This window comes from Camelus ferus, chromosome 5 (assembly GCF_009834535.1).
Source record: "Camelus ferus isolate YT-003-E chromosome 5, BCGSAC_Cfer_1.0, whole genome shotgun sequence".
Taxonomy (NCBI): Eukaryota; Metazoa; Chordata; class Mammalia; order Artiodactyla; family Camelidae; genus Camelus; species Camelus ferus.
Window position 1 is genome coordinate 80,197,991 of NC_045700.1, and position 12,744 is coordinate 80,210,734.

A 12,744-nucleotide genomic window follows, 5' to 3' on the forward strand; every position below is an offset into this window, starting at 1 on the left:
AACCATCCCCTCCCCTCCGCACCAGCCCCTCCAGCCACACCCCTTCCTCTCTCCTTCCTGCCCACCAGCCTGGATTTTTCCAAAACAAAGTGTGACACAGCACACCATCCACAAACGCTGCTACACACCAACCCCGTCAGAGGAAAACAGCCATTCCTGCCCTGTGAGTCCTGGGCGGCAGGCCAGAGACAGGAAAGCAGCTCAACAAACAGGCACATTATTATCACAGCAGCAGGCCCAGGGCAGCAACCATGCTGCCCTGAAAAGTGGTCTCCTCACCCCGGGCAGACGGCAGGAAAGACCTGTGGATGGGCAGGGGACCGACTCGGTGACCCGGGGATCACTCAGCCCGGGACAGGTGTTTGGGAACCTCAGGAGAGGTTTTCTCTCCTCCTCTGCAGTATCCAGATCATTCTGGAATCTGCTCACTCGCTTAGTCTTTCATGAACAACTTTAGATGAATGAGAGCAAAACTCATCATGTCCCTTCTCCCATATCCAGACAAGACGGCACCCTTACCCACTGCTGACACACACAGACACACACACTTTCATCCCAGATCAACAGAACTTTTTCCTTAAAAAAAAAAAAAAGAAAAAACCACACACCCCTAATCCCAACTAAACAGCAATCTCTTTCTCTCCCAGGATCAAGGTCACACATATCCTCGTGTCAAAAAGTTCTTCATGATGTCTGACTTCAGTCTCTTTTGCTGCAGCTTTACCTTGTACAATCTGTCTGGTCGAGGCTGGGGTTGTGGGGAGCAACTGCTCTAGGATTCAGCTTATAAGAGTGTCCAGATCATTGGCTAAATGGCTTGGTTCACACGCTGTCACCCTGTCCCTTGGCCAAGGATCAAGAGTCCTGGAAACACCAGATCCAGGCAGCCATCCCGGGATGGGATGGAGAAGACGTTTATCGAGTCAGTGAACCCCTCCAAGCCTCTGTTTCCTCAACTATAAAATGGGGTCTCAGCATCTGCCACAGTGGGATGTCATGAGGATCAAAAAAAGACCCAGCCCAGCTCCTGGCCCTTAGCCAAAATAACAGTAAGAAGAATGGCTCCCATTTTTATTGAGCACATATTATACACTTTGTGTACATTAAGGTAGTTAATCCTTAGTAGTAGGTACACAAAAATTAATTTCTTCCCTGCACCCCAGCCCCAGAAACATCACAAACCGGACAAGGGTCCCACACCAGCATGGGTACTCCGTGCCCACAGGACCCGTGCATACCTTGAACAGAGCCTTCCCCACTAATTTGAGAGGCATTGTCCTGCTCCTCCTGGAGGGGCTCTGTGTAGCCCCTGGGACACCTCCGCCTCGCAGGGCTGGCTGTGCAGGGCTGCCCCTGGGCAATGTGGCAGCGGCGGCAGGCTCACCACAGAAGTGTGGCTGCCCGCGGGAGCCCAGTACCTTCCTTTGAGGCCCTCCCTGCCGTGGGTCAGGCAGCTGTCAGATGATAGGGCCTCATGCCATCAACAGCTCCCCCCGTGCCAACCGCCAAAACCACTCCCTGTTCCTCTGCAGATCAGGGCAGGCGAGGATGGAGAGGCCAGCAGAGGGGCAAACTGTCAGAGAAGGGCGGGGAAGAAAGAGAAAGGCCCAACTTGGCCGGGCCTCTGCCCCTGGGGTTGTGAAGACGAGCCCAGACACGAGCACAGCTGGAAGCGGGGTCCCGGAAGAGCTCCTCTTGCCTTCCTTGAGGTCCTTCCACGTAAGGAATTTGCCCATCACCCTCCACCAAAACCGCAGGGCAGGAGGAGTCCTGCGAGATCAACCATCTTCCAGCTTCCTCCTGAACCAGCAGCATTTAGGACATTTTCAAAGCCTCCTCTCTCCAGAGAAGCAGAGCCTGCGATTCCCTCTAAGATCCCGGGAGTCTCTCTTCATCTCCGCCCTTAGTTCCTCCTGCTGCGGCGTTGCCCCTTCCCCTGGTCCTTACCTTGGTGACTGCTCACCACCCAGCCAGGCCTCACACAGCACAGCAGGCCCCTTCTCTTCTTCCTCCCACCCTGCAGCACTGAGTCCACCTAAGTGATGGCAAATGAGCTCCGGATCCAGCTGAGCTGGAGGCTGAAGCTAAGATTGGGATCTAGTACCCAAGTAATGGGGCCTGCTTACCCTCCCAGCCCCTCTCCTGGCTCAGTAATTGAGCTGAGCAACTCCTGCCTGCCCTTCTGGAAAGCGGGCCTTAAGGAGAGGCCCCACCAAACGAAAGTGTGAGACATGGTCCACCCCGCACCTCAGGCACCAGGGACCCGGCCACATCTTTGTCCTCCTCCTGCCTATACTGACCTCTTCCTCAAGGCTTTTCCGTGTGCTTCCACCCCGGAAGGCTCCTTCTCCCTGGAGACAAAGAAAAGGCAGTCAGAGAGGGGAATCAAGGAAAGTCACCAAAAGTTACCAGGTCTTTATCCAGTTGGGTGTAGCAGTGGTGGGGGGTGGGGGCTTGGCAGAAGGGCCTGGCAAGGGGCTCGGCTGTTTGCGTAGAATCTTTTTGTCCACTAAAGGCTCCTCAGAGCTAATCACACCCTCCATTTGTGTCTCCTGACCTCTCCTGGGGGACATTATTACTATTCCCATTTTGCAGATGAGGAAACTGAGGCACAGGCAGGCTCATGACTTGCCTACAGTCACACAAATAGAACCTTGGAGTAGTTAGGCTGTAAACCCAAGTCCTCAGTCTCCAAGCCCATTATTCCACGCTGGCCACGGCCAAGAGATGCCTCTCAGCTGTCAGCCTCAGTTTTCCCTCCGCAGGACCCACTCACTTCCTTCCCTGCCTCCTCCACGCAGCCTTGAGGAAAGTGTCTCTCTGCTAAGTCAGGGAGATGGGTTTGGAAAGATCTGCCTGGCTTTCTCACATTCTACATATTTAATAAAGAAGTCCACATTTAACCACTGGCCTCTCCCTCTCCCCCAGCCTAGTTCCTCTACAGTCCATTTCCAGACACACAAGGGGATGGTCAGATGTCCGGCTCCCAACATCATCCATGTCCCCACCCTTCCCTCAAGTTCCCCAAATCTACTCCAGAAGAGTGTCCCCAAACACATCTGTTCACTTTCCTCCCAATCCTCCTTCTGCTTTCCGGCCACCCCGCCGCCCCACCCCCCGCCGTCACTCACCGTGTCCACTACATTCTTTGGAGCGCTCTCAGTGTTGACGGGCTGTGGGCAGAAGGAGAAACAGCATGAGGCCTCAGGGCAAACCTCCCCAGGTTGGCTCTCTCCCCAGGGCCAGTGGCTGTGATGGGCAGAAGGCGTCCTGAGACAGGGCGATGGCACCAGCCAAGACTCAGACAGATGCGCTGACCCCAAGCTTGGGGGGCAGAGTTTGGAAAATGACAAACTACTACTAGAACCATCCAGCTGGACACACCTCACCAGGGCCAATAACTCAGACAGCCAAAAAGGAGCAAGGAGCAAGTAAGTTACTCTTGTTCCCACACACCAGGCAAGTGCACCTACACTGACCGTTTCATTTATTCACAAGAACTCAGTGAGGCAGCTACATTACTAGCTTTGAGCCCCACTTTACAAATAAGGAGAAATTAGATGAGTGGCCCAAAGTCACCTACTACAAAGAGGGACAACGGGTTAGAACCCCATCTTCGGTCTCTACACTTCGTGCTCTGTATCAAACTGCAGCAACCCTGGGTGAGGGGCCTGCCAGCGTCCTCTCTTCAGTGGCCTTTCAAGGGCCACCCCCACCAGTGGCCCAGCCCCCTCACAGAGCTGTTTTCATGCCCAAAAGCTCTGCTCCATCCAGACCCCTTGCTATTCCCACATCCAAGCCTTTGTTTGTAGAACTGCTTCCTCTCTTCTCCTCCTCCATGAAGCCCTCCCTGAACCCCCCCGCAAGAGGGGGCTCTCTCTCACACCGTGGACCTCCAGGATCTGTGCCACTTATTTGGTCTTCAGGGTATGAATAATCTCATCATGGGAAGATGTCTAATTCTCCAACTATTGTTTTACTTACGACTCTTATGCGCCCTGCCTCTGAAACAGAGTCAAAGCAGCATTTTACCAACTCAGTTGCCATGTCCCTCATGCTGGGTTTATGTGGAGCGGACCATCAGTAAACGCCTGTGGACTGGGCTGTCCCTCACCCCAGTGCCATCCTTCCCTTGCTCAGACCAACAGAATTGCTTCCTACTAAAGGCATCCTGAAACATGAGCTCCTCAGACTCCCGATCACCAGAGAGAAACTCCCCGTGCCAGGGCCACCTCCTGGCCACAGTCTCCAGGCCACTGTTCCCAGCTCAGTTAGAAGGGCCCTTGAGTCCTACAAAGAGGCGTGAGCACAGCTGTCAAGGTCATGGAAACAAGCCTTTGCCGAGATGAGTGTAGACCAGGTTAAGATAGTGCGTTTCAAAATAAGGAGCATCCGCCCAATCCCATCCCTGGGACCTAAGGGTGAGCTGCTCATGTCTGAAGACAGGGGGATAGACAGAATGACCTCAAAGGCCCTGGTATCTGGGAGGAGAAGTGGGCCAAGATGGGCATGGAGGAAGGAAGTGGGCTGAGCCAAAGGCAGTCATGCTCTTTATGAAAGGGGCCCATACTTCACCCCTCCTGCCGGGAAGACGGGAGGCTGACGCCAAAACTTCTCTCCAGGTGGGTGAAACCTCTTGTGTAGTTCAGGGTCAAGGCAGCTTGGGATGGTTGAGGGAGGACAGGGTCCAGAACAGAGTAGGAGGTGGGGAGGCACATCAGCCAGCCTCCCTCAGCCCCCCTAGGCTGGCCCACCTGGAGTCTGAGGATGGCTCTGGAAGAAGAGTAAAGATGCCACATTCTGCCCCTTCCCAGCCCCATCCTAATCCTCACCCAGCTGCCCCCAGACTCCACAATCCTGAGCCACAGGCCACTGGGCAGGGGGAAAATCAGCCTCCCGGAAATCCCTGGGGATCCCTGCCCCAGACTGAGCCCTAGGAGCTACCTGACAACTGGGACCAGGGTCTCCCCCAGCCTCCAACCACCACCTAGCCGCACCCAGGGGAGTTCTCTGAAACAGTGCCAGCCCACCCCAGCCCTCTGACCACACCCTGCCGCCTGTCTCTTCTGGTCCAGGGTTCTAGGATGCTCAGGTGGAGACCCCTCGGCGGGGCAGGGCAGCCCAATTGCCTCCTCTTGGAGCTGCTCTGGCCTCCTGTGGGGAGGAGAAGGCCTGCAGGAACCTTCTGTGCGCAGAGTCTACACACCACAACTGAGATCTGAACCCAGATCTCCCAGGTCCAAAACCCTCCCTCTTCACAGTCACCAGCCTCCCTAGATAGGGGGGGGGTCAGAAAGACAGAAGTTAGGTGGGATGGAGAAACTGGAGACAGAGTACCTGTCCCAGGCCCATTACAAGCCCTTAAGAGCTCCTCACCCTGCTCTGGGGAGTCTCCCAAGAGACCCCAACTCTGGGCAGAGCAGAGTGAGAGCCGGGGGTCTCAAATTTCCAATCACCTGGAGGACTGTTGACAGACACATGTATAGCTGGGCCCTCCCTACCAGGTGGGATCCAGCAGAGGATGGAGGGACCTGAAAATGTGCATTTCTAACAGGTTTCCGGGTCCAGGGATGACATTTTGAAAACCACTAGCCTAAGCCAAAAGCATTGGCTACAGATGGCCAGGCCTTGTCCTGACTCCCTCTGCTACCAATTCTGTGACCTTAGGTAGGTCACTTTGTCCTTGCTGCTCTTTGGCAAGACTGCAAGGCCTTATTTTGTGAGAAGCAAGTGAGATGAAGCACAGAAAGCACTTAGAAGAGGGCCTGACACTTAGGATGCTCTCAGTAAATGGGAGCTGTTATTTATCATCTCCACCCGCACACGCCCAGGGCCAGGCCCTCTCCCAGACACCCCACCCCACCCTGCCCCACCTTGACCCTCCTGCCCCGCCCCTCCTGGGTCTGGCACAGTGCAGACCAAGGAGTCAATATTAGAAACCACAGGCCTCAGCAGTGCAAAAGAAACTTCTCTCCCTGCCAGCAATCATCTGAGCACCAGCCCCTCAGCCCCCATCCCTTCCTCGTGCCAGCTGGAGGCCGGCCATCAGATGCTTGCCTTCAATGTACTGGTGGTGAGGATTCTGAAGAACTAAAAATTTCCAAAAACCCCTTCGGACTTAAACACCCAGTGTTTTCCTGCAGAGTTTGCAAACACAGCCCAGCCTGCAAGCTGCACTCCCCGCCCCTCCCCTCCACCCCAGTCCTCCTGGGATTGAAGTCCTGCTTCTCTGTTTCCCAGGCACTGCCAGCTCTGGGGCTACTGGGAAAGAGAACTGGTAACAGGAGGGCCAGGTTTGGGGGGGTCTCCCCTGAGGTCACCCCCACCCCAGGCCCTGCAGGGAGGTTTGGGTATGCTCCAGGGAAGCTCCCAGACCATCAGGGCTGTGGTTTCCTGAGGCCACAGTCCCAGAGCTCAATGGCTGGCAGAGACCCACTAGGCCTCGGCTGTCACCCTACCTTCAGCACACAACACACACACACACACACACACACACACCCCATCCTTGCACACCACTCCTCAGAACATCAGCTCTGAGGGGAAACTCAGACACCAGCTGCTCCCTCCCCATTTCACAGATGGGGAAACTGAGGTGCAGAGAGGTGTAGGTATAACCCGTCCAGCCTCGCACAGTGCGGTTCATGGCAGACTCAGGCTGGCACCCAGTAAAGCCCACCAATGAGCTCGTTCACTGACCCCCCAGCCTGTCCCCAGCCAGCCTGCAGGCAGGGTTAGTTGGGTAGCTCCTGGCAGTCTCTGCTCTTCCTCCACACACAGGCTCAGCTGCAGAAAGACAAAGAAGATGAAGCCCAAACAAGGATGGCACCCCCCCGCCAGGCCCCACCCACTGCCCAATCCCAAGACAAACTCTGGATCTTAAGGACCTCGGACTTTCCAGAGCTGAGGGCAGCTGACTCACTGCGCCGCTAGGGTCTTCCAGAATGCCCCAGCCCCTAGGCAGGACAACTCAAATCCAGCTCAAGGTTTGGACCTGGTGCCACTTGACAGCAAGGCTTTGCTCTCCATGGATCTTTCTGCTCTAGAGTCTCAAACCGGGGAGTCTGCAGCAAGGCAGGGACCAGACTCAGACTTTCAGGGCAAAAAATTTAAGGAGGCATTCAGCGTCAGGGTGCGCAACCCTGAGAGTGATACCCCCTCCAATTTTGCACCCTAGGGTCCCCATTTGCCTTACCTCTTCCTTGCCCTGGTCTGCAGGTGCCTTTTCATAATGTTACTGCAATCATAATAATTACTCAACAGGTACTAATGATGCCCTGGGCTTAATATAGGCCTCTTCGCTTTCATGATCATCAGTCCTCATAATGCTCACAGGGTTACCCCATTTTACAGGTGAGGAAACTGAGGGGCCAAGAAATTAAATAACATGGCCAAGATTACACAGCTGACAGGTAGGAGAGCTGGTTTTGCTCCTTACATCCCCCTCATGCTGTCTCCTCTCCTGGCCATGACCTTCAATTCCACTTACTCTTAATCAACTGCCCTCCTATTGGGAACAAGCTTTCTGCAGCTTAAAGACTAATTGTCTCAGGTCCCCAGGAGGAAGAGACTTCTTCAATACACTTCCAGAGGAAGAGGAGGAAACAGGCTGCAGTAGGAGAGACTGGAGTCGGACACCAGAGAGAGCTTCCTGAATGTGAGGGGTTGTGAACCGCAGGGTGGATAAGGGAAGCTGCACATCCTTTCCTCGATTTTTTTTTTCCAAAAAAAGATACGCCTGCCTTCTCCATGCATACCCACCCCCAATGGTGTGGGCCCGAGGAGGGGCTGTTCTGTGGAGGTTGGGGTGGCTGGGATGAGAGCTGGAGGTTCACACGGTGGGACACTTTGGTAGCCTGCAGGGAGGGTGGGCTGGGGGGAAAAAATGTATCTGTGGGCTGCTGTTTTGGAGGAAGGAAAAGGCAGAGGGCCATAGCAGGTGGGGGGAGGTGCCCAAGCCCTGGACTGGGGGGAGGGGGGCCAGCGCAGAATGCGGACTCAGCCTCCGGAGGAACATTCCGTCCAGAAATTCCTCACACCCTCCCCCCTTCCACCTCTCCAGCTCTCCCTACTCTTGCCCCCTGGGAGGCCTGGAATCCAGGCAGTTTTTCAGGCCAAAAAAGACCCCATGACATCACAGCAACTGCCATGAGGGACTTGAACTATGAGGTCAGGGCAGCGCTGCCTATCAGAAGGGGAAGGGCACTGGTGGTGGGGCTGGTGGGGGCTGGGATGTCCTCTGTCCCAGGACCCAGAGCACGTTATTCCAGGCTCACTTGTTCCCAAAATAGAACCCTAAACAAATGAAGAGAGAAGACTGAAAGCAACAAGGAAGGGCAGGGAAGGGCAGGGAAGCTCCATTTATGGGGCACTTAGAGGGAGCATGGCCAGCAGGCACATCACAGACCGACCCCACAGCCAGCGGGGGTCGGGGGACCAGCAACGTGGTAATAACAAAAACACGTGCAGCAGGGGCAGCAGAGGGGCACTTTGAATCCCTCTTGGCAAATGAGGAAACATTTTCCAGGGAGATTAGCCAGCTCCATACTAGCTCAGATCTACACCTCAAAGTCCATGTTCACTCCTCACCCCATGTGATTTCCCACATCCCAGAAGCGGGAGCATCACCACGGAGGGCAAGGGGCTAGAGGGAGGGCAGCAGCAGCCTGCACCCCATGAATGTTTGGATGAAGTTGCTCCAGGGGCCACATCCTTTCCCGGGCAGGCTGAAGCCACCAGAGTGAAAAAACAGGCTGGATGTGATTAAATGGAATGTGATGCCTGATTTTCCCTGCACCCCCAGGGAGAGGCCTGGGCAAGCCCACTCCTGTCCTCAGCTCCCCACTCAAATCACCCCAAGGGACCCAGCACCCAACTCCCGGCTGCTGAAGCTGGGTAACTTTGGACCCCCACCCCCCCCACCCTGTCCTGCTCACACACGCCCACCAGGCTGGTCTTGAGCCAGGCTGGAATATTTCTCGCCCCCTCCTGCCACAGCTCCCCACGAACGCTGTTCCACCCCTCAGCCAGGGCCCTGGGAGTCTGTGCTTCCTGGACCCTTCCTCCACGCCCCTCTGTCTGCCCTTGCCCAAATCCTCCACCCAGCACTGAGCACCTGCACCAGCCTCATCTGGTCCCCCTGGCCCGTCTCCTGGCAAACCTCTCGGCCACCAAGCCACACCCCACAGCTGGCAGCAGACTCCCGCTCTCAAACCCCACTTTGGGTCACTTTCCCACTCAAGGACCCACAATGGCCCTTAACGTGTGGTTCACTGAGTTCAAGTTCCCCAACCCGGCTTCTGGATTCCTCCCTTATCTGGCCCCTCTTTCCTCGGGTGGACTCCACTGCCCTCTCCCTTCCTCTACTGGCAGGCTCTGCCCCCATCTCTTCACTGCCCACCACCGTGCCACGCTGCCTCCCGCCTCCATTCTCACTCTCTGTCTATTCTCACCAGCACTCAGCCACGGCCACCAAGGTGAACAAGATTTCCTGGCACCCTCTTCCCCCTAGCAAGGGCTCTGCATTTGCTCTGGCCCCATCAGACTTGATAATTTGTCCCAGGCCCTACCCCATCTCTGTTTCAGCTCTGCCACCTTCGGGAAGGCCCTCTTTCCTTCCCTCCTCTCTTCCATTTGCTCAGATCTTAAACTGGACTTGGAAGAGGAGGCAGACGCCTCAACCAGCATAGCACAGATGGATTGCTGCCCTCCCTGGACCCCAAGGCTGCCTCTTGTCAGAACCCCCGAGTCGGGCACTAATTCATTTCCACAATAGAGTTCTCTCTCTCTTCCCCACTGAACAGGGTCCCCTAGAGGATCCCCCTTCACCCAACTGGAGCTTCTCCCAGTGGGGATCAAAGGAAAGGTGGTCAGCACATTCATGCAACCATATCCCTCCACAGCCCCGCCTAAGGGCAGGGCCTCAGAGGGCCCTGAGGACTCCACCCAAGCACCTCCCAGAGAGAGGACCTCCCATCTGCATCCTAATAGGCATCAGTGAGTATGATGTGTTCCAGTGACAGACAGCACCGATGGGCCATTGTAGGTGTTAGAAAATTCTCCTTTACATCCATGTCTCCTCCTCTTCATGAGAACCTCCACCTACAAGGTTCGACTTTGGAGAGCCACACGAAGTAAGCCAGGGTGTCCTTCAACACACTCACTCCCATTCTGAGCCTGCCTTTACTCTCCCTCTCCGAACTAAGCAGCCTAGGAGGTGCACAGATTGGGGTTTCCAGCTTCCCTCATCACTCTGGGAATCCTATTTGGAATGCAGTGCTCAGAGTTTGCCTTCTCCTTTGAGAGTCAAGTCTCTCTTGGGCTCATCTCTCCTGACATTGCTCCACTTTCCAGAATCTCCCAAAGATGGCTACCCAGGGGCTCAGTGCCCTTGGATGAAACACATAAGGGCTGGGAGTTCAAATGAACTAAAGCAAATGCTGGCCACTCTCCCTGATGGACAGCAAGACGGCAGCACGGGGGCTAAAGGGCTCTACGTGCTTCTCTGCCAACCTCCTCACCCCAGATCTGATACAGGTGCACCTTGAGAAAGTCATTTGAAAATCTCAGGGCCACCACCTCATGCCCATTAGAATGGCTACTACTAAAAATTAAATTAAAGAAAAACATAAAATAAAACAGTATGAGGGAGGATGTGGAGAAATTAGAACCTTTGTGCACTACTGGTGGGTATATAAAGTGGTACGACCACTATGGAAAACAGTATGGTGATTCCTCCAAAAAAAAAATCAAAAACAGAATTACTGTATAGTCCAGCAGTTCCACGTCTGGGTACATACCCAAAAGAACTGAAAGCAGGGACTTGAAGAGATATTTATACACCTATGATCATAGCAGCATTATTCACAGTGACTAACATGTGGAAATAACCCAAGTGTCCATTGACAGGTGAATGAATAAGTGAAATGTGGCATATATACACAATGGAATATTATGCAGCCTTTAAAAGGAAGGACATTCTGACACAAGCTACAACATGGGTGAATATTGAGGTTTCATCCTTGAGCATCCTTACGCTAAGTGAAACAAACCACAATTTTAAAAATGGATTAGAGTAGAAAAGAAATCTCAAGGCCTTAGTTTCCTCACCTGAGAAAGAGCAGGATTTGACTAGATAGCATCTAATCCTCTCAATCCTGTGGTTCCGTGCCCACTGCATCCTCACCTGCCTTCCAGAAGCCCCGGTACTTGGCAGAAAAGAACCCTGCAGCTCCAGCCTGAAAACAGTGCCTGGCACAAGGTAGGCACTCAGAAAACGTTTGTTGGTAGGGTGGATGGCAGAGAGATAGATGGATAGACCCTCCCCAAAATCCCAGGCCCACTGGTAAACAGAGAAGCTAGCTAGATGGACTCACGGCTGGTACTGTTTAGAATAAGAAATGCAGGGGAAGTCTGCCTGGCAACATCAGGTATTTACATCAGCAGCAAGCACCAAGGGTACTGGGGAGAAAGCAGATTCAGGAATACAAACCCCACTCCTGCCCCAGCCCCAGCCACTGTGTGTGACTGCAAACCAGTCTGGCCTTTCTGAGCTCCAGTTTGCTCCTCTCCCTAAGGATGGATTTAGATCTCTGCCGAAGTCACTGTGGGCTTGAGTGGCCCAGTGTCAGGGGACAGGCTCAGAAGACCACAGCTGCTGTGCAAGCCAGTCACGTCTGTCATGATCACGGTCATGAGTGTGGACCCTGGCGCCCAGCCACTGAGTTGAAATCCCAGCTCCCCATTTGAATAACTCTGTGGCCTTAAGCCTCATCTGTGTTCCCCATCTGAGACACCCCCACACACATTGCCTTGTCTTGAAGAATAAATGAGTTTACTTTTGTAAAGCATTCAGAACAGAGGTCTGCAAAGAGAAAGTTCTAGACAAGAATTAACTTCTCACTGTTGCTCTGATTACTACGATAGAGGAAATCAACCTAGCATTCCCATTTCCCCATTCACCTCCCCGCTGCACTCTCCACCCCGACCTGTGATTCGATGGGATTCACTCCATAGGACGTTTCAAGCACCACGGGGCTGGCCTTCGGAGGAGAAGCAGCGCCCACACATTCTCCCTTAGCCCAGGTCTCCTGGTGCCAGACCACGCGTGCAGGAGGGCTCACATCTGACCAACCTTGGTGGCCTGGCCACTTCTGGCCATCACCCTCTGGAAATTCCTTTTGACTCTTATTTTTTAGATGTTAAGAAAAGCTGCTTCAGCTCTTTCCAAGGATCAGGACCGTCCATGGCAAACATGCCCTCTCCCCTTTCCATCCTGCCCCAACACGTGGACCCCACAGGAGGCAGGTGACCCTTCTACCCAAGGGCTTGGGCAACATCTGTCGAGTAAGACAAAAACACTGGTTGAAGATTAAGCCACTGTGCCCTGGCTGGCCTGGCACAGGCCGGAAGATGTGTTTGGCCGGCAGGGCCCAGAGGCTGGCAGAAATCCCGTGCCCAGGGATGAGCGGTCCGATTCCAGGGGGGTAGGATTGAAGCAAGATGGGTGAGAGGGAGAGCTGGAGGCATGGACAAAACAGGACAAGCAGGCAGACACACAGTGTGAGGCAAGAGGGAGGGGGCGGGGAGGCCAGAGACCAGCCCTGCAGAGGCTGAAGGGCAGGCAGCGAAGGCAAAAGGAAGGAAAAATACAACCCGCCCTTTCCTCCCTCTTGTGAACCTGCTCAAAGCACTTGCCTGCCTGCCTGCAGTGAGGAAACAGGTGCTCAGCGCTCTCTGGGGGAAGCC

At 54.4% G+C, this 12,744-nt stretch overlaps 1 protein-coding gene across 12 annotated transcripts in view; it reads right to left on the reverse strand.

Annotated features, from left to right (window-relative positions):
• The window catches only part of TNS1 (tensin 1), a 186,684-nt gene that overhangs the window by 96,265 nt on the left and 77,675 nt on the right, over positions 1-12,744 (reverse strand). For all 12 annotated transcript variants that reach the window (XR_004320092.1, XM_032480201.1, XM_032480203.1 and 9 more), the window contains 2 exons: positions 3,132-3,173; positions 2,301-2,351 (listed from right to left, as the gene is read on the reverse strand). Coding sequence is in view for 1 of the 12 variants with exons in the window: in XM_032480201.1 (XP_032336092.1) it covers positions 2,301-2,351; positions 3,132-3,173 (93 nt within the window). In the remaining 11 variants the exon portion in view is untranslated. The remainder of the gene's footprint in view (positions 1-2,300; positions 2,352-3,131; positions 3,174-12,744) is intronic.